The sequence below is a fragment of the Strigops habroptila genome, chromosome Z (assembly GCF_004027225.2).
Source record: "Strigops habroptila isolate Jane chromosome Z, bStrHab1.2.pri, whole genome shotgun sequence".
NCBI classification, from domain to species: domain Eukaryota; kingdom Metazoa; phylum Chordata; class Aves; order Psittaciformes; family Psittacidae; genus Strigops; species Strigops habroptila.
Window position 1 is genome coordinate 92,687,512 of NC_044302.2, and position 26,527 is coordinate 92,714,038.

The window sequence follows — 26,527 nt, forward strand, 5'->3', positions numbered from 1 at the left end:
GTCGGGGTGTCGCTGGGCTAATTGCGCGTGGTGCGGGTGAGGTTGTGCAGGTGCTGGAAGCAGAGGCGAGCTTCGAGGCGGACGTGGTCCCAGGCGCAGGCGCTGTGGTTGTGTGCGCGCAGGAAGTCCTGGATGTGTCGGAAGTATTTGTTGATGGTGAGCAGCGCGTTGCGGGGCCCTTGTCCCGGGAAGAGCGTGGCGTTGTCCGGCAGGCAGTGCTGGAGGCGCTGGATGCGGTGCTGGAGGCCGTTGAGGAGCTGGTGCCGTGCGTCGTTGTGCCAGTTGTGGGGGGTGCTGGGGCTGCTGAGGGTGTGGAAGAGGTGCTGTAGGATGCGTAGGGCGGTGGCGGCGGCTTGCTGCGGGTGGCTGTTGTGCAGGAGGGTGTCGGGGAAGACGGGCGCCTGGTGGTGGTGGCAGGGCGGTGTGGGGCTGGGAGCCATGTCGCGCAGGAGCTGGAGGCTGCGCCAGGGGAAGGTGTCGTCGCGGGGAGGCCGGAGGTGGCAGGCGAGGCCGGTGGCGAGAGCCGTCAGGAGGAGCAGGAGCGGCGGGGCGCCGCGCCGCAGGCGGGGCTGTGGGGTTGCGGGCGCAGGCATGGTGGGGCCGTGGGTGCTGCGTGGGGGGCGCTGGTCAGGAGTCTGCTGAGGCTTGTTGGTGGTGCGGGTGGGCGCTGTGCTGGGGGTGCTGCCGGGCGGCAGCTTTATGTGTTGCCAGCGCGGCTTCCCCTTCCTCGCTTTCCACTTGCGGCCAGTTGCCGGCTGTGGTTTCCAGTTTGGTCTGGGGGCTGTGCTGCTCGTGGGGCAGAGCGTTTTCTGGGGTGGCTCTGGGTGGGGAAGTCCGTGGCTGTGCTTTGTGGTTGCGTTTTGTGTGGTGCCGGTTCCGGCAGGAGTTTGGTTGTAGTGGTTGATGGAGGTGTGAACGCTGAGGGGCAGCCACACGTGGGGCGCTAGTGGTGCTGGTGTGGTTTTTCTGTGGTTTCTCTTTTTCCTGTGCGGCTGTGTCTCTTTCCAGTTGCGTTGTGCTGGATTTCCCTTCCTGCCCAGCTCCCTTTTCCTTGTGTTGGGCTGGAGTACTGGTTGTGGGTTTTCACTTTTGGTATATGTTTTTGTGCGATTACATCACTGTGTTAAAGTGATGATGTCATTGGTTGTTCAGTTTTTGCGTTATTTGTGAAACTTTTCTGTTTCTCTCTCTGTTTTTGTTTCTATCACTTTTTGTGCATCATTTCTTTGTATTGTTTAAATCTTTTTTCAGTGGTCTCTTTTTCTCTGGAGGTCCTAAGTGCATTCTTGCGCTGTGGATATGACGTATCAGAGGCTATTGCTGATGGCCTTGTGAACTCAAAGGCCATTGCAGAGGGATGGGGCAGCTCTAACTGCTCTGGGTGACCTGTGGCAGTGTCTCACCACCCTGCCGATGAAGAATTTCTTCCTAGTATCTAATATGAATAGAGTCTGTGCCGGTTGAAAGCCATTCCTCTTGGTCCTGTCCCTAAAGGCCCTTGTCAAACGCCACTCTCCGTATTTCGTGTAGCGCCTTTTGGTCACTGTGAGCTGCTCTAGGGTCTCCCGGGAGTTTTCTCTTCTCCAGGCTGAACAAGCCCAGCTCCGTGAGCCTGTCTCCAGAGCAGAAGTGCTCCAGCCCTCGCAGGATCTCTGTGGCCTGCTCTGGACTCCCTGTAGCATCTCCGCGTCTCTCTTGTGGTGGTGTTCCCAGAGCTGCATGCAGGACTGCAGCTGGGGTTTAAGGAAGGCAGAGTAGACGGGGAGAATCCCCTCCCTCGCTCTGCTGGTCATGCTGCTTTTGATGCGCCCAGGCTGTGGTGGGTTCGTGGTCTGCAAGCACACACTGCGAGGTCATGCAGCTTCTCCTCAACCAACACGCCAAGGTCTTCTCGTCAGGGCTGCTCTCAATCCATTCTCTGCACAGCCTGGAGTTGTGTTTGGGATTGCCCTGACCCACGTGCAGGACGTTGCACTTGGCCTTGTTGAAGCTCATGAAGTTTGCACTGGTCAGTTTTCAAGCCTGTCCAGGCCCCTCGGGATGACATCCCCTCCCTGCAGCACGTCAGCTGCAGCACACAGCTTGGTGTTGTTGCCAAAGTTGCTTAAGGCACACTCAATCCTCCTGTCTATGTCAGTGACAAAGGTGTTGAACAGCGCCGGTGGCAACACCAACGTGAAGGGCTGAAGGGCTGGAGTGTCCCCTCAGCAAGTTTGGTGGTGATAGGAAGGTGGGGGCAGTGGCTGATACATGTGAAGTTGTGCTGCCATTCAGCAGGACCTTGAGAGGCTGGAGAATTGGGCAGAGAGAGGTTCCAGCGGGCAAGAGTAGAGCCCTGCAGCTGGGGAGGAAGAACCCCAAGTAGCAGCAAATGCTCTGACCACACCTCTGACCACGCAAGTCTTGAAAGGCAGATGCAGGGAGTGTGAGAATGAAGCCCTTAGGCCCACTGTAGGAGAGGATCAGGTTTGAGACCATCTTAAGAACCTCAACATGCCCAAGTCCATGGGACCTGATGAAATCCATCCGCGGGTCCTGAAGGAGCTGGCGAATGAAGTTGCTAAGCCACTGTCCATCATATTTGAAAAATCATGGCAGTGAGGTGAAGTTCCTGATGACTGGAAGAAGGGTAATGTAACCCCCATTTTTAAAAAGGGGAAAATGGAAGACCCGGGGAACTACAGACCAGTCAGTCGCACCTCTGTGCCTGGCAAAATCTTGGAGCAGATTCTCCTGGAAAGCATGCTAAGGCACATGAAAAACAATGAGGTGGTTGGTGAGAGCCAACATGGTTTTACTAAGGGGAAATCCTGCCTGACCAATTTGGTGGCCTTCTGTGATGGAGCTATGGAACTGATGGACAGGGGCAGAGCAGTTGGCGTCATCTACCTGGACTTGTGCAGAGCGTTCAACACTGTCCCGCATGACATCCTTGTCTCTAAATTGAAGAGGCATCAATTTGATAGATGGAGCACTCAGTGGATAAAGAACTGGCTGGATAGCCACACGCAAAGAGTTGTGGTACACGGCTCAATGTCCAGTTGGAGACCAGTAACGAGTAGTGTTGCTCAGGGATGGGTGTTGGGACCTGTCTCGTTCAACAATCTTTGTCGGCGACATGGACAGTGGGATTGAGCGCGCCCTCAGCATGTTTGCCAATGACGCTGAGCTGTGTGGTGTGGTCGATACGCTGGAGGGAAGGGATGCCATGCAGAGGGACCTTGACACGCTTGCGAGGTGGGCCCATGCCAGCCTTATGAAGTTTACCCAAGGCAAGTGCAAGGTCCTACACCTGGGTCGGGGCAATGCCAGGCACAGCTACAGGTTGTGCGGAGAAGAGATTCAGAGCAGCTGTGCGGAAGAAGGACTTGGGAGTGTTTGTTGATGAGGAGCTTAACATGAGCCGGCTTCAGTGTGTGCTTGCAGGCCAGAAAGCCAACCGTGTGCTGGGCTGCATCAAAGGAAGCGTGACCAGCAGGTCGAAGGAGGTGATCCTGCCCCTCTACTCTGCTCTCGTGAGACCTTACTTGGAGTATTGTGTACAGTTCTGGTGTCCTCAACATGAAAAGGACATGGAGCTGTTGGAGCAAGTCCAGAGGAGGACCACGAGGATGATAAGGGGGCTGGAGCACCTCCCGTATGAAGACAGGCTGAGAAAGTTGGGGCTGTTCAGCCTGGAGAAGAGAAGCTGCGTGGAGACCTCAGAGCAGCCTTCCAGTATCTGAAGGGGGCCTATAAGGATGCTGGGGCCTATAAGGAGTCTTCCTTAGGGACTGTAGTGGTGGGACAAGGGGTAACGGGTTCAAGCTTAAACAGGAGAAGTTTAGGTTGGATATAAGGCCGAAGTTCTTTACAGTGAGGGTGATGAGGCACTGGAATGGGTTGCCCAAAGAACTTGCAAATGCTCCACCCCTGGCGGTGTTCAAGGCCAAGTTGGACAGAGCCTTGGGCGACAGGGTTTAGTGCAAGGTGTCCCTGCCCATGGCAGGGAGGTTTGAAGGAGATGATCTTAAGGTCCTTTCCAGCCCTAACTATTCTATGATTGTCTGATTGTCTACGAGTACAGCTTGGAGGTGACCTACTAGAGAGCGTTTTTGCTGAGAAGGACGTGGGAATGTTGGTTAATGATCAGTTGAGTATGAGCTGCAGTGTGCCCTTGAGCCAGGAGGGCCAATAGTATCCTGGGGAGCATGGGGAGGAGTGTGTCCAGGAGGTCGAGGGAGGTGATCGTCCACCTCTACTGAACCGTGGTGAGGCCACAGCTGGAGAGCTGTGTCCAGTTCTGGTCTCCTCAGAGAAGAAGGACAAGGAGCCCGTGGAGAGGGTCCATCGAAGGGCCTGAAGGATGCTGGGGGTTCTGGAGCATCTACCTTATGAGGAGACACTGCGGGAGCTGGGCCTGTTTAGTCTGGAGAAGAGAAGACTGAGAGTGGATCTCATTAATGCGTTTAAATACTTCAAAGGTGGGTGCCAGGAGGATGGTGGAGAGTCTTTTCAGTGGTGGATAGCTGTGGAGTCTCCTTGTCTGGTGACATTCCAGACCCGCCTGGATGCATGCCTCTGTAACGTGCTTTAGGTGTCCCTGCCTCGACAGGGGGTTGGACTGGATGGTCTGCAGAGGTACCTTCCAATGCTAATGATTCAGTGATTCTGTGATTGTGTGTTCTCCAAGCTTGTGGAGCTGGTGGTGGTGTCAGGGCATAGTCGGTCTGGGATCCACAGTGATGTCGAGCAGTGTTGTGTTGTTGTGTGCTGTGCTTGTGGTGCTGGCACGTGCAGGATGATTTGGCGTGCCCAGGTGGCATGACTGCAGGAGGCAGGGCCATGGCGGAGGTGCATGGCTGGGCCCTGGTGCGTGTTGGCCTACAAGAATTGATGGTGCAGGGGGATGCGAACCAGCACAAGGCTAGCGTTGTTGTGGCAAATGCGTGAAGAGGCTGGAGTAGCTGAACCTGGCGTAATCCAAGGGCTCTGTGGCGTAGCAGTGCTTCCTAGAACCACGGCGTGGCTTGGATTGGGTTGGGAGGGTCCTTGAAAGTTTCCTGTGGTCCCGTCGCCCAGCACTGATCAGTGCCACCTTCCAGGAGATGAGGTGTCTCTGAGCCCCGAGCAGCCTGACTTGGAATGTTTCTGGGGATGGGGCATCTCCCATTTCTCTGGGCAGGGAGTTGGAGATTTTTCAGCACTGTCATGGTAAATAGTGTCCTCCTTGTAAGTCGCCTGAGTGTCGGCTCTTGTTAGCGTAAAACCTTTGCCCCTTGTCCGATGGCATATTCCCATCCTTTTAGACGCTCCCTGTCAGGCCTGAAAGGCCCCTGGAACATCTCCCCGGAGTCTTCTCTTGTCCATAGAGAGCCCACGTCTCTCAGCCTTTCCTGCTTAAAGGGGTGTCCCAAGCCTGTGGTGACGTTTATGTCCCTGCCCTTGGTGCAGCACAAGAGATCCGAGCCCTGCTCGTAGTGAAGAGTCCAGAGGTGAAGAGATAAACTTGTGCTAAGGGTGGCTAAAGCCCTTTGGAGTTTTTCCAAAGAGGTGTCAGGAAGTGGCTCCTTGTGGAGGTGGCAAAGGAAAGGGGGGTCACGGGCTGTGCAGAGCCCTGTTTGGAGCAGGGCTAGAAGTAGGTGTTGGGCAGAGGTGGCTTCCCCCGAGGCCCAAGAGGAAGGCTGGAAGTAGGTGTTGGGCAGAGGTGGCTTCCTCCCAGCCCAAGCAGAGGCTGGTGCACTTGTGAGACGCGAGACAATGGCGGTGTTTTCTCAAGAGGTCTTTATTTGGTGTGAATAAATAGGTGAATAAATAGGTGAATAAATAGGTGAATAAATAGGTGTCAGCATGTGCCAATAAATAGAGCCGTTGCGTCGGGGAGCAGCGTCCGCAGGAGGCGCGGGGTCGGTGCGTGTGTCGCGGCGGCTCTTGCCGTGGGTGCGTGAGGCCAGAGGTGGGTGTGTGCGGGCGCTGCCCCAGCGGTGCTGGTGTCGGGGTGTCGCTGGGCTAATTGCGCGTGGTGCGGGTGAGGTTGTGCAGGTGCTGGAAGCAGAGGCGAGCTTCGAGGCGGACGTGGTCCCAGGCGCAGGCGCTGTGGTTGTGTGCGCGCAGGAAGTCCTGGATGTGTCGGAAGTATTTGTTGATGGTGAGCAGCGCGTTGCGGGGCCCTTGTCCCGGGAAGAGCGTGGCGTTGTCCGGCAGGCAGTGCTGGAGGCGCTGGATGCGGTGCTGGAGGCCGTTGAGGAGCTGGTGCCGTGCGTCGTTGTGCCAGTTGTGGGGGGTGCTGGGGCTGCTGAGGGTGTGGAAGAGGTGCTGTAGGATGCGTAGGGCGGTGGCGGCGGCTTGCTGCGGGTGGCTGTTGTGCAGGAGGGTGTCGGGGAAGACGGGCGCCTGGTGGTGGTGGCAGGGCGGTGTGGGGCTGGGAGCCATGTCGCGCAGGAGCTGGAGGCTGCGCCAGGGGAAGGTGTCGTCGCGGGGAGGCCGGAGGTGGCAGGCGAGGCCGGTGGCGAGAGCCGTCAGGAGGAGCAGGAGCGGCGGGGCGCCGCGCCGCAGGCGGGGCTGTGGGGTTGCGGGCGCAGGCATGGTGGGGCCGTGGGTGCTGCGTGGGGGGCGCTGGTCAGGAGTCTGCTGAGGCTTGTTGGTGGTGCGGGTGGGCGCTGTGCTGGGGGTGCTGCCGGGCGGCAGCTTTATGTGTTGCCAGCGCGGCTTCCCCTTCCTCGCTTTCCACTTGCGGCCAGTTGCCGGCTGTGGTTTCCAGTTTGGTCTGGGGGCTGTGCTGCTCGTGGGGCAGAGCGTTTTCTGGGGTGGCTCTGGGTGGGGAAGTCCGTGGCTGTGCTTTGTGGTTGCGTTTTGTGTGGTGCCGGTTCCGGCAGGAGTTTGGTTGTAGTGGTTGATGGAGGTGTGAACGCTGAGGGGCAGCCACACGTGGGGCGCTAGTGGTGCTGGTGTGGTTTTTCTGTGGTTTCTCCTTTTCCTGTGCGGCTGTGTCTCTTTCCAGTTGCGTTGTGCTGGATTTCCCTTCCTGCCCAGCTCCCTTTTCCTTGTGTTGGGCTTTATTACTGGTTGTGGCTTTTTAGTTTCGGTACATTTGTCATGTTGTTTTCTTGTGATTACGTCATTGATTTTTCATTTTTTTGGTTATTTGTTAAAAGATGTATTTCTGTGCGATTGTAGGAGCTTCTTCTGTTCAGATGTGCTCCGTAGAGATGGTTCTCAGTCTATGCACTTTAGTGCTGAATCTGTATTGGTGAAGCTTCTATAATCTCTTTGCTTCGTTTTCCTAGTTTGAAGCTCATGGTTTTGGGGAAGTAGGAATCTTTTCTAAAGAGTTTTTTTTTTGAACACTGGTGGATATTCAGCCGCGAATATATTAATTTATTTTCCATTTTTGCCTGTTGAGGAATTTTTTTGAGCACTGTTTCTTTGTGTGGTGTGGAGCAAAAGACTCTCTACAGACAAGTTTTTTCCCCAAAATTTCAGGGTTTTCCTGGTCATTTGCGTGTTTATTATTATGTTACCCCTGATACTACAGAAACTTCTTAGTTTCTGATTTTATTTTTATCACTGTCCGTGCATCATTTCTTCCTGTTGTTTAAATTTTATGTCAGCGGTGTATTTTCCTCTGGAGGGTCCTTAGTGCATTCTTGTGCTGAGGATAGGTCATATCACTGGAGGTTGCTGATGACCTTTTCTCATGGTGCTTTTGGGTATATCCTCAGGAATGGGCATCTCACAATCTCCCTCGTCTCTTTTTTGGTGTTCATAGAATCACAGTGTGTTTTGGGTTGAAAGGGACCTTAAAGCTCATTCAGTTTCAACCCCCTGCCATGGGCAGGGACACCTTCTGCTAGAGCAGGTTGCTCCAAGCCTCATCTAACTTGGCCTTGAACACTGCCAGGGACGGAGCAGCCACAGCTTCTCTGGGCACCCTGTGCCAGGGCCCCACCACTCTCATAGTGAAGAATTTCTTCCTAATGTCTAATCTAAATCTCCCCTCTGTCAGGTTAAACACATTCCTCTTGTCCTGTCACTACCTGCCTTTGTAAATATCTCCTCTCCAGGTTTCTTGTAGCCCCTTTAGGCACTGGTGCTGCTCTAAGGTCTCCCCTTAAAGAGCCTTCTGTTCTCCAGACTGAACCAGCCCAGCTCTCTCAGCCTGTCTCCAGAGCAGAGTTGCTCTGGAGACAGGCTGAGAGCATCTCCGTGGCCTCTGGACTCACTCAAGTAGGTCCATGTCCCTCTTGTGTTGTTGCCGCAGAGCTGGACGCAGGACTGCAGGGGGTGTCATGAGAGCAGAGTAGAGGGGCAGGATCCTCTCCTTCAACCTGCTGGTCAAGTTCCTTTTGATACAGCCCAGCACAGAGTTGGCTCCTGGGCTGTGAGCGCACACTGCCAGGTCATGTTAAGCTTCTTGTCAACCAACACCCCCAAGTCTTTCTCCTCAGGGCTCCTCTCAATCTATTCTCTGTCCAGCCTGGAGTTGTGCTTTTGTGTGGGGTTTGTAGAACTGGTGTGCTGTTCCTTGTCCAAATGGCATAGTCCGTGGTGGGTCTCCTCCATGCCTTTTTCAGGTGCATCTTGCCCATGCTACCCTGCTTGGTCTCTAGCAGTGCTGAGGCATTGCTGAAGGGTGGTTAGTGATAGGGTCATGGTTAGGAAGTGACTATCATGTCTTAGTAGTGGGAAAGGGTTGAGACGGAAGAGGGTGGGTGGTGGGAGAGGAGGAGGATGCAGGGCAGGCATCATGTCCTCTGGGCAAGCATGTGCTCCCAGAGTCTGGCGTCAGCAGGAGATGCCTATAGGCTTGAAGGACCATGGTGGGTCATTGAGAGTAGGTTGCTGTTTGAGGCCTTTGGCCAGGGCAGAAGGCATTGGTGGGCTGGGCTGCAGGAGTGAGACTCATCCCTGACTTCCTGGAGATTGCCTATGCATGATGACCACCTCTTTTTCCTTCTTTTTTGTTTTTACAAAAAGTCTTTATTTCCTGGAAGCACATAAATAAATAAATAAATAAATAAACAAATAAATAAGCAAGCCCACGGCCAACTAAATAAATACATAAATAAGAGTTCTTTCATTGGTGCAAGAGTCCCACATTGTCTATGGGGACCTACCCCTCCATCATGGGAGATCACAGCCTGGATAGGCTGGATATTGCCACAGGTAATAAATACCACCCCTCTCCCATCCCCTCGTCCATAGGCTGTCCGTAGGCATACAGCACAGCAGTCCCCTCCTGCCTTCCCAGCAGTATCCGCAGTGCAGCTGTGCCATAGCCCAACTCTAAGCCTCAGTGTGGTCATGCCCGTTCCCTGTCAGCGCAGGATCCTGCCTGGAAGAGCTCTGGCAATGCAGACTGATCCCAGCCCAGGCTGCAGCTGCCTCCACTCCATCTGTGGCCACCGGCGCTGGCTGAGGACAGGCATTTGGTGCTGGTGGGGTTGGCAGAGGGCGGGAGCGAATCAGCTCTTCATTTGCCGGAAGAGTGTGTCCAAGCGTTGGAGCCAGTCGTGAGCTTCGAGGCGAATGTGGTCCCAGGCGCAGGCGCTGTGGTTGTGGGCATGAAGGTAGACCTTGATGGCATGGGTGTATGTGTTGATCTTGAGCAGCAGGTTGCGGGGCCCTCGGCTTCGGAAGCGTCTAACGCAGTGCTCCAGGTGGTGGATGTAATGATCGACGCTGTTGAGGAGCTGGTGCCGTGCGTCGTTGTGCCAGTTGTGGGGGGTGCTGGGGCTGCTGAGGGTGTGGAAGAGGTGCTGTAGGATGCGTAGGGCGGTGGCGGCGGCTTGCTGCGGGTGGCTGTTGTGCAGGAGGGTGTCGGGGAAGACGGGCGCCTGGTGGTGGTGGCAGGGCGGTGTGGGGCTGGGAGCCATGTCGCGCAGGAGCTGGAGGCTGCGCCAGGGGAAGGTGTCGTCGCGGGGAGGCCGGAGGTGGCAGGCGAGGCCGGTGGCGAGAGCCGTCAGGAGGAGCAGGAGCGGCGGGGCACCGCGCCGCAGGCGGGGCTGTGGGGTTGCGGGCGCAGGCATGGTGGGCCGTGGGTGCTGCGTGGGGGGCGCTGGTCAGGAGTCTGCTGAGGCTTGTTGGTGATTCGGATGGACGCTGTGCTGGGGGTGCTGCTGGGTGGCAGCTTTATGTATGGGACAGCTTTCCATTCATCATCACCATCTTCTAGAGAGGATTTCCCTATTTCCACTTTCAGTTTTGCTTTCCGATTACTTTTTCCTTAGGCCTCTTTTTTTGTGCATGTCAAAGTCTGAGCAGGGGGTTGCCCATGCTCTAAGGAAGGGAAGGAGGAGCTTGTTCTTTCCCATGGATGTTGTTGGGGTGCAGGGAGGTCCCAAGCTGCCGTGCTGTTACGGTTCAGTGGGGGATATGAAAATGTGGCTTTTGGGATGCATTTCAGGATTTCCTTTTTGCCTATTTTGTGCATTACCTTTCTTTGGTTTTATTTTCAAGCCTCTCTGCCTACCCGCATCTATTTTTCTTATTTCATGGTCTTTTTCTGTTTGTATGTATGAGTTAATGCATGTTTTCCTTTATTTCATACTGGAAATATTTTTAGTGTGCCAGTCTACTTTTTCTATTTCTTTTTTCCTTTTCCTTTTCCTTTCTCTGTAACATCTACAGCCTTGCTGTGGAAGAGTTTCTCCTCTCTCTGCAAATACCTCACAGAATACTTTTGGAGTCAGCTGTCAGTTTTCAAATTTCCCAAGCTATTTCTCCTCAGTGTGTTGATATTTACAAACAAATGCATAAATGCCATTTTTCAACTATTCATGCAGTGGTTGTGATTTCTAGATTTTGGGGGGATTATTATGTTTCGTATTTACTGTAGAAATTAAACAACATTAAGTGTTGTAGGAGCATGTGGGAATATTTGTCTTTGATGTGCCGGTCTGCTTACATCTCGAAAGTGAAAGTGGGCAGAGTTCCAATTGAAAGTTGTCACTGCTTCCAGGGAATCTTTCAGCAGCGAGCAGTATCGGTGGCTGCTGATACAGGAGGATGGGGATTTCTCCTGAGGTTTGGGAGGGGATTCTTTTTTTAATTAAACTCAATTAATTAATCAGCATGTCAATGCTGTAAATTCTCAAATGCTGTCAATGCTGTGTTTTTTTGGGTTGTGGTTTGGAGTTTTTTTTGGTATTACATTGGGATATGCCATCTTTTCTGTTGGTCTGTTGCAGGCTGCCTGGGTAGCAGAGGTCTTACATGTGCGTTGACTGGTGTGTGTGGTACCTAGCGAGCTACTTGGTGGAGCTTAACCCTATTACGTCAGATCACTTATCATTTTTCATTCATTTTCTGTCTCATCTTCTGAATGTATTCCTGATATTTCAGTTTTAGGCACCTTCTGCATGCTTTCTGTGGGTCAAAAAATACCCATGTTGTCTGAAGAGCAGAGTATCTCTGCTGGCATTTTCCTATGGGTAGGCATGAAGTGCAAAGATAACTGGCTTGCACCCTTATTTTGTAAAGATTTTTTGTTTTGGATGTTGTATGCACAGGTATGTCGCATAGGGATGTGCAGTGCTGGTGTGTTTTTCCCCCACCTCAGGGGCGGTGGGAATAATTGCAATCCTTAGACCCTGTTCTCATGTGGATTTGGTTATATTTTATCCAGTTTATATAGGGGAAAAATGCTAGTGTGTCATTTCCAGTTCATATCATAGAATGGTTTGGGTTGGAAAGGACCTTAATATCATCTGGTGCTACCCTCCTGCCATGGCCAGGGATGCCTCACACTAGACCATGTTGCCCAAGGCTCTGTCTAACCTGGCCTTGAACGCTGCCAGGGATGGAGCATTTACCACTTCTTTGGGCAACCTGTTCCAGCGCCTCACCACCGTCACAGTAAAGAACTTCCTTATATCTAACCTAAACTTCCCCTGTTTATGTTTAAACCCATCACCCCTTGTCCTCTAGCTACAGTCCCCGATGAAGAGTCCCTCTCCACTGAATCCTGCTCAGATGTCTTCTCCCAGTCTGTTTTTGTTGACTTTTTCCTTGGAATGAAATGGGAGTGGTGCTCTAAGACTTTTAATGTTAATTTGGTTGTATTTTATAAATGGTTCATGCCAGAGTTGATAAGGTGGAATTACCTGGGAATGAAAGGATGATGAAATATGGCACTGTTTCAACTTACAGAAGCACCTGCAATACTAAATCTTTGTTGGATTGTTTCATGCTCAGTGATGGAGGATTGGGTGTAGGAAATGGAGGTGATGCACAGAAATACAGAAAGGTAGAAGGTGCTGTCAACTGTGAGAGAGCACTTGAGGTGCCAGGGAATTTGCAAAGGCAGGTATGAAGGAAGAGGATGTTTTTCCTTGGGTTGGGGCAATCCCAAGCACAAATACAAGCTGGGCAGAGAATGGATTGAGAGCGGCCCTGAGGAGAAGGACTTGGGGGTGTTGGTTGACAAGAAGCTCAACATGACCTGGCAGTGTGTGCTCGCAGCCCAGAAACCAACAGTATGCTGGGCTGCATCAAAAGGAGCGTGACCAGCAGGTCAAGGGAGGTGATTCTCCCCCTCTACTGTGCTCTGGTGAGACCCCACTTGGAATACTGCATTCAGCTCTGAGGCCCCCAACACAAGAGGGACATGGACCTGCTTGAGTGAGTCCAGAGGAGGCCATGGAGATGCTGTGAGGGCTGGAGCAGCTCTGCTCTGGAGACAGGCTGAGAGAGCTGGGCTGGTTCAGCCTGGAGAAGAGAAGGCTCCTGAAGGGGAGACCTTAGAGAAGCTCCCAGTGCCTAAAGGGGCTACAAGAAACCTGAAGAGGAGATATTTACAAAGGCAGGTAATGACAGGACAAGGGGGAATGGCTTTAACCTGACAGAGGGGAGATTTAGATTAGACATAAGGTAGAAGCTTTTCCCTGTGAGGGTGCTGAGGCGCTGGCACAGGGTGCCCAGAGAAGCTGTGGCTGCCCCATCCCTGGCAGTGTTCAAGGCCGGGTTGGACACAGGGGCTTGGAGCAACCTGCTCTAGTGGAAGGTGTCCCTGCCCATGGCAGGGGGTTGGAACTGGATGAGCTTTAAGGTCTCTTCCAACTCAAACCAGTCTGGGATTTTCAGTGTTGGAGATGGGTGGAAATGGTTACATCTCGATGCATCAGAGGTGATGAGGAGTAAACCGTGAGAATTACAAGGAAAAATGTATAGTAGAGTACTAGCCCCATATGTGGAGTTCACCCAAGGGGCGAAGGGCAAACTTTTCTCTTTTTCTCCCAAACTGAGGTCAAAATGCTGCTTTGTTTTTGCTGACATGTCCTATGATCTCGGAGTGCAGACTATCTAGGATGAGGACTGTCTTACTTTCCTGTAGAAGACTTAGAAGAATAACCTAAGGCAGTGGTCTGCACCTTTTTTGATTGCACACCCCATCAGTTAAAAATTTGTGAGCACTCATCCCCAATATATTTGTATTTCTAAATTATATACGTATAATACTATGCTAATGTGGCTGTTATAAAGCATACACAAAAATAAAAATTAAAAAAGGATTAAAGGTTAAACAAGCACTTTTTTTTTTAATTTTATTTACTAATGGTACTAAAACCATTTTCTTCATGCACCCCAATGGATTGTCTTTCACATCCCACTTTGGAGACTACTGATCTGAGTTCTCCTGAATCCTAGTTTAAATAAATTTCCCAGTCATCTGGTAGTAACTCTTTTTAACTATTTTCTCCCCCCCCACCTCCACCCCCCCCCTTTTTTTTTTTTTTTTGGTTTGTTTTTAAATGTTTGTGCTGGTTTCCTAGCTGGTATTTCCACTTTTAGAAAATAGGGCATGGCACAAGGGTAAAAGCTTTAGACTACATCCACATTATGATTACAGTCCTGGCTGACCCCAGGTCTTTGGCTCACAATGGTCTGTTGCTCTTCCGGGTGCTGGAAGAGTCTTCTCACTGGAATATGACAGCTCAGAGCTGAGGGTTGGGAGGGGAAAGTGTGTAGTCATTGTCTGTAACTTACCATTAAGAGATGAAGTTATTTGTTATATAACACTAAAAACATCATAAAGTAGGTTTATTTTGAAGTTGAGGATCCAGGTAAATCTAAAGCTCTGCTGTAAGCAATAAAGTCAGCTTCTGCCCAAACTTCCTTTAGTTCTTTCCTGACAAATTTTCTTATGCTTATAATGCAGGGTTCATAAGAGCTGTCCATCTTTGTTATGGTTTCAACTATTAATAAATGATGTTGTCTCTTTCCAAGGATTACTACGGAATTACATTCCCTGCTCCAGCAACCTTGACAGGCAGAGATGGGAGCATTGCTAACAACCCGTACTCAGGTGAGTGCTGTTTAAAGGTGAGGATGGTGAGTGAGATGTGCTGGTTTCTAAATGCAGGTCATCCTGCCATTGCTGAAAGAGCAATTGTTTTTCCTTATTGTAATCAGTTAAACCCATCAGTCCAAACTAGACAGACAGAAGTGAGCATCTCCCTCTCAACCCTGACAATGATATTTCTTCATGGGTTTGGTCATTAATTCATCTGTGACTTCTGGGAATTAGCTGGATAGCCTTTGAGAACAAGCGCAGAATTGTTATGAATGGAAACGCTATGTCATATGGTGGCCTTCCTGAGCAGATACAGGTGCTTGAAAGATATTCCATAGCTTTATCATTCTTCTCAAAATTCAACTGGCTTGCTTTCCTTTTTTGTGGCACTGGAATAGACTCCCCTCAGCAGCACCCTATACCTCGTTACTGCTATTTTAGCACTGTTATGTTCCCATTTAGCAGGCTGTCCCTCACCCTCCCCAAATCTAAAGGATTTCATTCACAAAAGCACGTGGTTTAGGAAGCCCTTCCTCATTCCTGATCTTGCTCTTCAGTTTTTGGTGTGCAGAGATGACATTAATGCTATCCAGGATTTTCAGCCAGTGGTTTTTATCCACTGCGACCTGATTACAACGTAAAACTGTAGTCATACACAGTACAATTCCTATATTGATGGTGTTAAGTGTTGTCATACTTTTTGGTAACCAACAAAAAGGGGTACTGGCTGAGAATAAGATAATGTGATTGATGTATGTAACCTCCCTAAAAAAGATGTGAGCATGCTGTTCTGTAGGCTGCCAGAAAATGCAAGTGTTCAAGAGTTTTCTGCTTCGTAATCACTTCTCTCAGGAGGCTGCTTTTGGGGTTTTAACCAAATTTCCCTTCCTACTTCTTCAATAAGGTGGCCCACGATGCAAGCCTTGCTTTCCTGGCCTTCAGCTACTGTCTCCAGAACTTTGGTGGTGTGAGGAACCAGACATCTTAACTAGTCATGCTTGACAAATAAACAGACATTGACAAAAATATACCTATCACTGCCTGTAAATTCTAACTTGCTTTCAGCCCATGAAGCTTAGCTAATCAGTTTAACCTCCAGGAGAGTCACACTTTAACCCAACAACCATTTGCTTTTTGGCTATTTACCATACTTCTGCTTTTAGCATGTTTTATTCCAATGATCTGATAGTAATGAATCTGCTTAGACCGTGTGAGATAGGTAAGTATTGATTATCTCCACTGTATCAGTGGATTAGCCACAGCACAGAGCTCAGTGCCACAAGCATGCAATGTCTTTGTGGCTGTCAGGAACAGAGACCAGGAGAGTGCTTCCCATGAACAACTGCAGGCTTTCAAGCGTAGGATGTGCTCTATTCTGTAGTGGTCTACTTGTATTCAGAGGATTTCAGCCTTGTGAGTCCTCCACTTTCAGAGTAGCTTGGATAGCTTTTCTGATCAGTTCCTCCTTTTGCAGGTGATGTAACGAAGTTTGGCCGTGGGGATTCTGCCTCCCCTGCTCCGGCGACCACGCTTGCCCAGCCGCAGCAGAACCAGACACAGACTCACCACACGACTCAGCAGCCCTTCCTCAACCCAACCCTGCCCCCAGGGTACAGCTACACTGGGTTACCTTACTATGCTGGTGTGCCCGGTGTACCCAGTGCATTCCAGTATGGGCCAACCATGTTTGTAAGTGTGACAGCCTAAGCTATAACCCTCCCTTCGTGCCTCTCTGGTTTTGCTCTCTCCAGCCCAAACTTTCTACATCTTGGAGTCATGGGATGGTTTGTGTGGGAAGGGACCTTTAAAGGTCATTTGGTCCAACTGCCCAGCAATGAGCAGGGATGTCTTCCACTAGACCAGGTTACTCAAGCCCTGTCTCACCTGGCCTTGAACACTGCCAGGGATGGGGCAGCCACAGCTTCTCTGGGCAACCTGTGCCAGTGTGTCACCACCCTTGTCATAAGAAATACCTTCCTTATGTCCAATTTAAACCTACTCTTTTTCAGTTTAAAACCGTTGCCCTTTGTCCTGTCAGTAAAGGCCTGGTAAAAAGTTTTTTCTCCATCTTTCCTATAAGCCCCCTTTAAGTATTGAAAGGTCTCAATAAGTTATCCCCGGAGCCTTCTCTTCTTCAGGCTGAACAACCCCAGCTCTCTCATCCTGTCTCCCTACAAGAGGTGCTCCAGCCCTCTGAGCATCATTGTGGCCCTTCTCTGGACCTGCCCTAATAGTTCTATCTCTCTCTCTTGCACTGGGGACCCCAGAAGTGGATCCAGTACTCAGGTGGGGTCTCATGAGAATGGTGTGTAGCATTATCTTCCCCAGCCTGCAAGAGACCTCCAAAAACATGCAAGCTTGAAAAAATAGCTGCTGTCCCTTCCCCAAGAAAACAGGAAATTTAAAATGCAGAGCTGATGGACTCCTGCAGAGGTTACTGCAAATAGGAGAAGCTACAGCTCATTGACTCAGTGATCCTGAAAGCCCTTACCAGTCTCTGGAGAGTCCAGGGGAGACCCAAAGCTGAGTCAGTTAGCTCAGAGAGCCTAGGAAATCCTTTCAAGGTTAGAGGAGACCCCACTAAGTCAGAGGGCAGTACTGGTAGTCTCAGTAGGAAGAAGGTTATTTGGGAAAAGGTGATGCTCCAGGCAGGAAGGGTAGATGATTCTGTTTTCGGGCCCCGTAGGACAGTGCTTTATGAAACAGCCACAGGCAGGAATTGATGTTTTATTTGATTCTGGAGGGAGGGCACTGTGGTTGCTCCTTCTTGGGTTTGTGGGTAAGAATTTGCTGTTTACATTAAGTGTATGAAAGAAATAAGCAGCCTGTTCTGAGACATGGTTACTCTGCAGACAGAGGGATGGCTCTAGCTTGCACTAATCCTATAACTATAAACTATAACTGTAGTTGCACTAAACTATAGATAGCTATTGCTGAAAGCATAAGTGCCATGTCCAGTGCCATCCCAGCTCTCCCAGCTCCCTAGTAAATTTCCCACATAAGGTGGAGGCACCTTCCCCACTAGATGGCAGAGGCAGCTTGTGTTTTACATGCTGTTCTCCAGTTAACGGGGCCTTTGTTCCCTTCCTTTGTCCAGGTACCTCCAGCATCTGCAAAACAGCATGGAGTCAACCTGAACACTGCGTCGACTCCTTTCCAGCAAGCGAGTGGCTATGGGCAGCACGGCTACGGGGCAGGTATGCTCACCACTGCGCCTCTCACGTGAGTGCCTGCCCAGCTGCTTGCACACTCTAACACCTTGTCTTGTACACACCGGCAGGCTATGATGACTTAACGCAGGGAACAGCAGCTGGAGATTACAGCAAAGGAGGCTACAGTGGGTCATCTCAAGCACAAAACAAATCTGCTGGCACTGGACCTGGGAAAGGTAACACATGAGACTTGAGGTTGATCTTCAGTGGGAGTTAGTAGGGCCGATTCCCAGTGCTGTGCAGTCAACACAGCAGCCAGCTCTAAACAGGGTCATGATCCAAGCTGTTTCTCCATCTCCCGTATACAAAATGCTTTTTTAGTGGCCCGGTTGTTCCTTCTAAACCTCGCGGCTGAACTTTGTGTAAGGATCTGTGTGGCTGATGCACAGCTTTGTCCACAATTATACACGGGAGACATGGTGAACTGTTTCCACTGCCAAAGTTTACTTTGCTGAAGAATAGTGGTCCTGCAGCAGTGCTGTGCTTTGGAAGCCTAAGCAGCTGGATGCTGCTGCTGAAATGGTCCTCTGCCAAATGAAGACTAGATTTTGAGTTTCTTCGTAGGCACCTAAGACAGCTGTGTGTTAGGGGCAAGCAGGGCAGTTCACACATCTGGGCTGTTGTTTCAGCTGCTGTGCGTATTCCCTGTTAACTCATTGCATTGTTTCATGCCTGGAAGTGTTTCCTTTCTGACTGCAAAGGCTGAAGAATTTATACAGCTTACATGAAAGCTTTATTCTGCACACGCTGGTTAGGCCTGAGAAATGTTTACTGAACTGCTTAGCACTAACTAGTTCATCCCTGGGCTTAAGCAAATACCAAGCATTTGCTGTGCATTTGAAACACCAACTGAACTGTCTTCAGCCAATTATCACACTCTCCTCTGTGGAGGAGCAATCCAAAAAGGAGCCCCCTTTTCCTGAGAAAGGGGCAACCTTAGCACAGTGCACACCCTCCAAGTGCAGTCCTCTGATTCACTGGCCAAAGGAATCACTGGTTTTATCCTGATCCAAGTGGAATGATTGGAGACAGTCTTTACAAGACTGTGAATAAGTGCCTGGTTTGAGAGCCACCTTGCTGGTAAGTGAGTGTTTCTGAGCCTGTTGTGGCAGCAGCTGGTCCAGGTGGAAGCCAGCCTGAATCAGAAGAGCATTGCAGACCTCACCCTTCTGCAGGATGTGAAAGGACAACAGGCTCAAATGTGTAGCAGGTGCTGAGTCTCATTGCTCAGCATACTACTGGAAAGCTCTTGAATGCTGCAGTAGAGCCAAATGCATCCCTGATTCTAGGGGAAAGCTGTGTTTTTGTGAGTTTATGAGTGTTCGGTGCAGCCAGTGCTGCCTGGTGAAGTGCTTTGAACCCAAGCAGTTGTGGACATGGGTGATTTATCCCGGTGGGCTGTGTTCCCGCTCCAGCAGGAGTGAGGAACCAAGCCCTTTCTTCTGTTCCCATATGGGGTCTGAGAGCAGAGGGGTCCCCCAGGGCTGGCCAGCAGCAGCAGTGTGGCATGAGGAGCAGTGGCTGTGGGTAAAGGAGCACCCACTGTGGCCACTGGAGGTGCCAGCAGCAAAGCATTGGCTCGTGCTGGGTGGTGTTTGACTTTCTCATTGTTGGTGGCTTGTTTCTTGTTTTCCAGGTGTTTCAGTGACCTCAAGTAACACAGGTGTGCCTGATATCAGTGGCTCAGTCTATAACAAGACTCAGGTGAGCAACACTGGGCTCTCCTCCTGCATGGCCTGAGGCCAGGCTGATGGTCCCCATCTGTTCGCAGGATCTCGGGGTCAGCAGGCCATGGCATTTCTGGTTCTGTTTGCTGTTGGAGTGAGTCTTACCCTCTGTCCCACCGTTTCTGCCCTGTCAGCTCCTGACAGCGGCTGCTGGCACACAGAGTCATAGAATCACAGAATGGTTTTGGTTGGAAGGGACCTTAAGATAACCTAGTTCCAACCACCCTGCACCGGCACAGCACTACCCCAAATACCCGAGGGCCTCTGTGCCATGCCATCCTGTGGCCATGCAGAGCATACAGCTTCCCAGGGAAGGCAGGAAGGGCTTTGACAAGGTGTGGTGGGCTTATGTCCAGCTCCCATTTTCTCCTCCCTGCACCCTCAGCCAGGGTAATTAGTGTCTGGCTGTGATCCATGCTTACAAATAGGAAGCCATCTCTCAGCTACATGCTAGTGTTAGGGGTCAACCAGGGGCCACGGGACGGAAAATCTTACTGCAAGTGTTCTTGCATTTTTGTTGGGCTGCCCTGGTAGGTCGAGGCTGAGCCCCTGCAATGTGTGAAGGACTAATTTCAGGCAGCTGCTGTCATCCCGTGTCCCACTGAGTAAAAAGAGGTCAGTGAGAAAAAGAGCACAGTAGCTGTGGAAATAGAAATAAAATGTTGGAGACATTAGTGCAGAAACATGGGTGAGGACAGGAGCTGAAACTCCTGAACTCCTTTGCTGAAGTGATTGCAAGTATTTGATGTGACTTGGCTTGCTCATGGGGTTGGGGAAAGGTTCAGGTGATGTGTTTGGGCCACTCTTGTTCTTACCTGGTCACTGTGGGGCTGCTCACATCAGTCTCTGACACTGTCCCCCTTACCTCCCATGCAGACGTTTGACAAGCAGGGATTCCATGCTGGTACACCACCTCCTTTCAGCCTGCCCTCTGCTCTTGGATCGACTGGGCCCCTGAACCCTGGTGCTGCCCCCGGTTATGCTCCAGCCCCGTTTCTCCATATCCTCCCTGCGCATCAGCAGCCTCATTCCCAGTTGCTGCATCATCATCTTCAGCAAGATGGGCAGGTGAGTTGGCCCCTTCTTGCCTCTACAGTGTGCCTGAGGACAGATTGCTCCTCCTGCATCCCAGGAGGGTTTAGCAGGGTTTTGCTTCCTTCTAGGTCTTTGCTTTGCTCATTGGGAAAAGGGATTGACAGTGATTGCAGATTGACAGATTTGCTGTTGACCAAGTTGGGGAGGGAACGTCATGAAGTTCAGCAAGGGGAAGTGCTGAGTCCTGCCTCTGGGAAGGAACAACCCCATGCACCAGTATATGCTGGGGGCCAATGCAGCTTTGCAGGAAGGGTCCTGGGGGTCCTTGTGAACACCACATTGACCATGAGCCAACAGTGTGCCCTTGCCCCAGAGAAGGACAGTGGAATCCTGGGCTGCATTAGGCAAAGCACTGCCAGCAGGTTAAGGGAGCTGATCCTTCCCCACTGGTGAGGTTACAGCTGGAGTGCTGTGTCCGGTTCTGGGGTCCCCAGAATGAGAGAGACATGGACATACTGAGGAGAGTTCAACATAGGTGCACAAGGATGGTGAAAGGACTGCAGCACCCCTCCCGTGAGGAAAGGCTGAGAGGGCTGGAACTGCTGAGCCTGGAGAACAATAGGCTCAGGGGTTGGACAAGATACCTCAAGAGGTCCCTGCCAGCCTCAGCTAGCCTGAGAGTATGTGAAGAGGCCGTCCTGATGTGGGGTGTGGAGAGATGGGCTGTGAGGTGCGAGGCTGAGGCAAGTGCTGCGTCAGGAGAGCAGGATGTGAGCACTTGTACGATAGCCCTGGGAGATAAAGTCCAGCATCCCCTTACACGTTGCGTATCGGCTCTGATTTGGTTTCACCAGCTCATGCGTTTCCTTTCCTCACTATTAATGTTCCCTGAAAAAACAGAGTGTGTGCCTTGCAGTCCAGAAATAGGAAATTACTTCTTGCTCTGCGTGTGTGACGTCCTTGGCTGGTGCACCACGTCTGTTCACCTTGAGAGAGGGAGCTCCTTTGCTGTCCCCACTCCTGCTCCTCTCCTTCCTTGTGCTTGAACCTGTCTTGGGTGGGAGGCAGTGGTGTGGTGCATCCCCATGTTCCTGCTTCGGTGTCTCTGTGGCTGCTCATCCTGGGTTGCGAGACATGGAGATGCAGGGTAGCAACGGGTCAGTTCCGGGGGAGCACCACTGCATTGGTGGGCACTAAGGGCTGTTCCCTGGGGTGGCAGCTCCTCTGGTGATGTTCAGATGGGCTCTTCTTCCTATGGCAGCTGATGCCTCTATCTCTTCTGTTTCCTGCTTCTAGGGTGGATCTGGCCAACGCAACCAACCCAGCACCATGCAGCAAAAGTCTCAGGCTACCAAAACCGCCTATGGCACTTCTCCATACTGGACAAACTAAATCCAACACCGGGGAGGAGGGAGAGAGTGGAAGGAGAGGAGGAGAAAAAGAAACAAGAAAAAATGAAAGAAAAGAGAAAAAAGAAAAGAGAAAAAAGAAAAAAAAAAAAAAGAAGCTGAAGCCCATTCCTGGAATTATTAGGAGAAGTAACTGCTCAGCCAAACATCTGTGCGGGGAGAACTGCAGCCAGCCATCCATCCTCTGTGTGACTCGCCTGCTTCCTCTTTGAGTTGCTGTTGTATGTAATATATTTATGTATGTATTTGTAAATGTAATAGAGCCTAAATGTGGTTTTTCTGCATCTTGCAGCCTGTTTTTTTTTTTTTTTTTTTGTAGGAAAACTAATTATTCATTTCCCATCTGTACCAGGGCATCCTTCCTTGTTCTTTCTTTAAGCTCTGTGGGCTTTATACCTCTGTCAAAGATAAACTGTACCTTTTTTTTTTTTGGTTTTTTTTTTTTTTTTGGAGCTGGAGCCCGTTTATTTAATGCAGTTCTAAATTCAGGCAAATAAGGAGGCCTGCCCCTTTCCACCCAAACGAATCAAGATGTGTCCTGTTGGTTTGATTTCTCCCCTCAGCCCCCAATATAGCTGTCCTTTAAACAGGTTGTGGGGGGGGAAAGAATGAGTGAAAAAAACGTGTTTTGTGGGCCTTCCCCTTTCTTTTGTCTCCTGCCTCCCTCCTGCTGTGGAAGATGATGTCTTGTGGGCAGTTTCGTCACTGTGGCCCTGAGCTGCAGCCTCACATTATTAATTTTTTTGAATAATAAAAATTAAAAGGGGTTTTCCCTTTTTTGGTTGTTTTTGGGTTTTGGGGTTTTTTTTTTTTTTCTGGGTTTTTTTTTCTGTTTCTCTAGCAAGAGACTGTGGATGGCTCAGTGTGTCCTGGAACCTCCTTTGCACCATTAGAGGCAAAAACTGTGTAGCGGTTTCTTAAATAAAAGTATAAGCTGTGTCTTGTACCTCTTTTTGCCCTGAGCCACCCTGCCCAGGAAAGCCAGAGCTACTGGATGGAAACTTCACCTATCCCTCCCACTTTTTTAAAACAGTGGTCCTACACCAGTGCGGTGAATGTTTTAGAAGTTTCATTTCTTTCTACCCCTTCCTCCACCTAATAAAGATCTGAGCATATCACTGGTGTTTGTCTGCATTTTCAAGGGTTCCAGGACCAGTTTTGGTTTCACAGCCTGTCCTTTTCCCCCTGCTCCTCCCAACAACCGCTGAGCTGGGAGGGTGAGAGCAGCACATAGGGCTGCAGGGGAAGCTGAACACCACAGCCAAGGTGAGTGTACCTCGGTGCTCAGTCAGATGGGGCCCTGGGCAGCGCCCTGACTCGTGCCATGCCCGTCAACCTGTGCCTGTGGTGTCCTCTGGCCCTGTGCTCTGTGCAAATCCTTGTGGAGCAGATGGGATGGGTAAGGCAGGACTGCTGTGAGGTCCGTGGCCTCCACCAGCACGGTCAGAGAGGGACAGCCCCTGCCCCAGCTCAACCTGAGCATCGTGGCCCCAGGCAGCAGAGACAGTGTGTAGAGGTGAAGCTGTACGTGTCCACACAGCAGGGAAGGGCTTCTTTGCACTTCCCAATGGTGTTTCAAGACCCAGAAGAAGAAACAATGATGAATCTGTGTCTACCACGAAAACCACTTTTCGTTCTTAAGAGTTACACTTTCACCAGTGCTCAGGTCCTGTAGGATCCACAGTCAGTGTGTTGCTCAGCCCTCCCCTTACCTCTGAGCAGCACGCCATGAGCAGCACTGGCATTCCTCTGCCCCAGCTCATGTTTTGATACTGGTTGAACTTCAGCAGCTGCTGTGAGCCCTTGGCAGCTGCTGTCCCAGTGCCACCAGCTTCAGGATCTGAATGTCAAGGAGGACACAAATGTTCCTGTAGGCTGGGGCCCTGCTGCCAGGTCGTACAAGGGCTGACAGCAATGGCACCTCCTTCACCTGCATCAGGGCTGCAGCCTCACAGGAGGTGCTCTGGAAAACGCACTCCCCAAAGCGTGCAGCACACGCTTGTGGTGTTGGTAGGTGTAGGTCAGTCCTTGCTTATGTGCCGGGTTCCACACAGTGGCAAAAGGCAACGTTCAGTGTCGGTGCCGGTGCACAGCAGCCCCCTGAGCCTCGGGCTTGTTGGAGAGCAGCTGCCAAGGGCTGACTGCAGCCGGTGCTCTGCTGCTCTCCCAGCTGCAGTGTCCATCCTTGGCCATGGCTGTGGGCACCAAAAAGGGAGAACTTCCGCTCCTGGCGGCCATGGGCTGTGATGGCCTCCAGCTCCCTCCTCATCCCCAGCACAAGGCAGCAAAGGCCCCTTCCCACCTGCCCTGGGGTGCTCTGCACCCTGCAGTCAGCCACAGGCTGTGGGCCAGACTAAACAAACAGGATGTTTTCCCATTTCCTTACGCTATTGGACCTGCTGGGTTCTTCTGCAGCGCTTCCCTAGGCCCCTGTTCCTTCCCCAGGCTGATGATAGAGCCAAGGCTGCTCATGGGCACTTGGCCACCAAGGAAAGGGGCAGTTGGGGGGGGGGTGCAGGCTGGGCTGGAGAGTGTGTCCTGCCTCTCGTGCCTCCCCCTCCATCTGCTGGATGGAGCCACCAGGCAGGAGGTACGAGCCAGCCACCATCCCTCTCAGACCTGTTGTCCAACATCGAAACTCCTGCAATGCCACCACCATTCCCCCAGCACGGCTGTGAACCCAAAGCGCTCGGGCCACGGCCACATTTGACTCAGCAGTTGCTGTGCTGCACGCGATGCCAAGTGCAGCTCTCGCACATGTGCTCTCCTAATTTTAGCCTGGCTGCAGCAGCCCGGCATTGCAAAACAAACCTCTTCACTCTGGAGGTCACAGGAAGCCACTGAGCTCCCTGTGGCACTGGGTGATGACCTCGATTCCTCTGCCAAGCTTCTGGATGAGGTCCCAGCCCCTGTCCCAGCTCTGCTCCTGCCCCCACAACACCCCAGCCCCATGGCAGCAGCAGCTCTGCCCCATGTCCTGCACCCCTGCTGGGGGCACATGAGGCACTGAACCACGGTCCCGCTGGTTTTAGGTTTCTCAACAGCAAAGCCCAGGGCCTGCTGTCAAAGCCCTTCTCTAAATCAGTTCATCCTTTTAGCCTGGGGCTTAGGCAAGCATCTGTCAAACAGCAGCTTTATCTTCCCATCACCTTCCAGCTAATTATGTGTATGGCATTGATACTGAACCTGCGAACAGATGTTACCTAAGCCTTTATGCAACCCATGTAACCGAACCAGCCCGATCAACAGTGAAGGAACAGGCCAGGGAAGTTTTCATTTCACATTTTTATTAGTAGACAGATGTGCAGAAAAGACAAAATATAACTACTGAAGGGGAAGACAACACAAAAATGCATCAGTTAATTATTTCTGGTAAATTATACTGAAGAGAAAAAGAAAAACAAAAAGGAAAAACATCTGGGCTTTCACCTAAGAAAACTACTTAGAAATCTAGTGTACCCTGCTGGTTTCAGAATGGTTGAAAACTGCATTTGAAGGGGCCTGTAGTTGCAAATGTAAACGCTAATATCAGCCGTGACAGGAGAAAAGGGTTAAGATAAAACCCCCAGAATACACAGATCAGGTAAACATTTTTTCTGCAATCTCTTAAATAGTTTAAAAAAAAAAAAACCCCTCATACTTCAGTTTGTATATCTCAAGAAAAAAGGAAACCAGCAAGTCAACAAGCAATGACACCGCACAGGACAGCGGGAAAGAGAAATCAGTCTGTTCAATGTAGGAGCTCTCAAAATAGGTTGCTTTTGTTGTGTTTAAAAAAAGAAAAGGTAACGGAAGAGTCATGATAATGCATTTTACAACACCAAGCTTGAAAATACAAGTCACTGGAGAGTATACAGTGAAGACGGTCAAAAGTACAAGGGGAATCCTGAAAGATGCAGTATCCTCATTTCAAGCCATGAGCACAGCCACACTCTGCTCCTTCACCCTCCAAACAGCACCTGAACCATGGAGGCTGGTTTCCCTATCCCCATGCAGCCCCAGGACTGGGGGTGCCCCACACCATCGCTGGTGCAGGGGAGCCCCCCCTTCCAGCATCAGAAACACAGGGGCTGAGCCTATCCTTGCTGGAAGAAGGATGAGCTGCGGCAGCTCTTGCAGGATGCTGCAGGAGGGGTCTGGCTGCCTCCCCAGGTAACATGCAGGCAGGAGGCAGAGGGGTCACGGGAGCACTGGGGAGCACTGGGGGACAAGGTGTCACCGCAGGGGCTGTCCCTGCTGCAGCACATCCCAGCCAGGCAGTGTCTTGGAAACACGTCTGCCCTGCTCACTTACAGGAGAGCCCACCAGCCTTCACCGCCCCGAGGGCTGCCCTCCCCTGCTCTCCATCCGGGCGCTCGCTCCCATCCCGCTCCTCCTCGCCCCCCGGGACACAGCCACGGAGCTGATCACGGAACAAAGGTTACTCCCAGGCAAAGCACCCCGGTGACGTACCATTGAAAGCCCTGAGATACACCAAGGGGAGACATAAGCAAGAGCCTGAGCCTGCAGCTCTGTCAGGGTAAAACCACCTCTGTACCTGTGTGGATGGAGGGTCTCGCACCTCGGCCCTGCTGCTGGAGGTGCAGGCTCGGCACAGGAGGAGCATGCAAAGGGTGAACTGGGGCCACTGCACCACAGCCGAACACGAGCAGCACGCTGCAACGGGGTGAGGGTGCTGAGCGACTGGGGAAGAGGGTTCTGCAGACACGAGCAAGCCGGATCCCCCCCTAAGCTCTGCCAAGAGCTCCCAAAACCATGCAGGAGCCTGAGCTTAGTGCACCGGCTGAAGCATGCTGCGAAATAGCCTGTCTAACCCTGCCGCTGGCCTTCTCTTACAGCCTGAAAGCACCATGTACCCCTCTCCGGTGGGCT

At 51.4% G+C, this 26,527-nt stretch overlaps 3 protein-coding genes across 9 annotated transcripts in view; 1 reads left to right on the forward strand and 2 right to left on the reverse strand.

The window, feature by feature from the left end:
* Positions 1 to 1,886, reverse strand: LOC115619468 (interferon-like). The gene has a single exon (XM_030511760.2). It carries the CDS (start codon positions 591 to 593, stop codon positions 18 to 20), a length of 576 nt encoding a protein of 191 aa, XP_030367620.1. The 5' UTR covers positions 594 to 1,886; the 3' UTR covers positions 1 to 17.
* The window catches only part of UBAP2 (ubiquitin associated protein 2), a 109,955-nt gene extending 87,182 nt beyond the window's left edge, over positions 1 to 22,773 (forward strand). For all 7 annotated transcript variants that reach the window (XM_030511756.1, XM_030511757.1, XM_030511752.1 and 4 more), the window contains 7 exons: positions 14,206 to 14,284; positions 15,747 to 15,961; positions 17,370 to 17,469; positions 17,553 to 17,660; positions 19,121 to 19,188; positions 20,088 to 20,279; positions 21,543 to 22,773. In XM_030511756.1, coding sequence (XP_030367616.1) covers positions 14,206 to 14,284; positions 15,747 to 15,961; positions 17,370 to 17,469; positions 17,553 to 17,660; positions 19,121 to 19,188; positions 20,088 to 20,279; positions 21,543 to 21,638 — 858 coding nt within the window. In that variant the 3' untranslated portion in view covers positions 21,639 to 22,773. The remainder of the gene's footprint in view (positions 1 to 14,205; positions 14,285 to 15,746; positions 15,962 to 17,369; positions 17,470 to 17,552; positions 17,661 to 19,120; positions 19,189 to 20,087; positions 20,280 to 21,542) is intronic.
* Positions 5,972 to 6,997, reverse strand: LOC115619469 (interferon-like). Its single transcript, XM_030511761.1, has one exon. The coding sequence runs from the start codon at positions 6,562 to 6,564 to the stop codon at positions 5,989 to 5,991; it is 576 nt and encodes a 191-aa protein (XP_030367621.1). The 5' UTR covers positions 6,565 to 6,997; the 3' UTR covers positions 5,972 to 5,988.
* Positions 22,774 to 26,527: the final 3,754 nt, after the last annotated feature.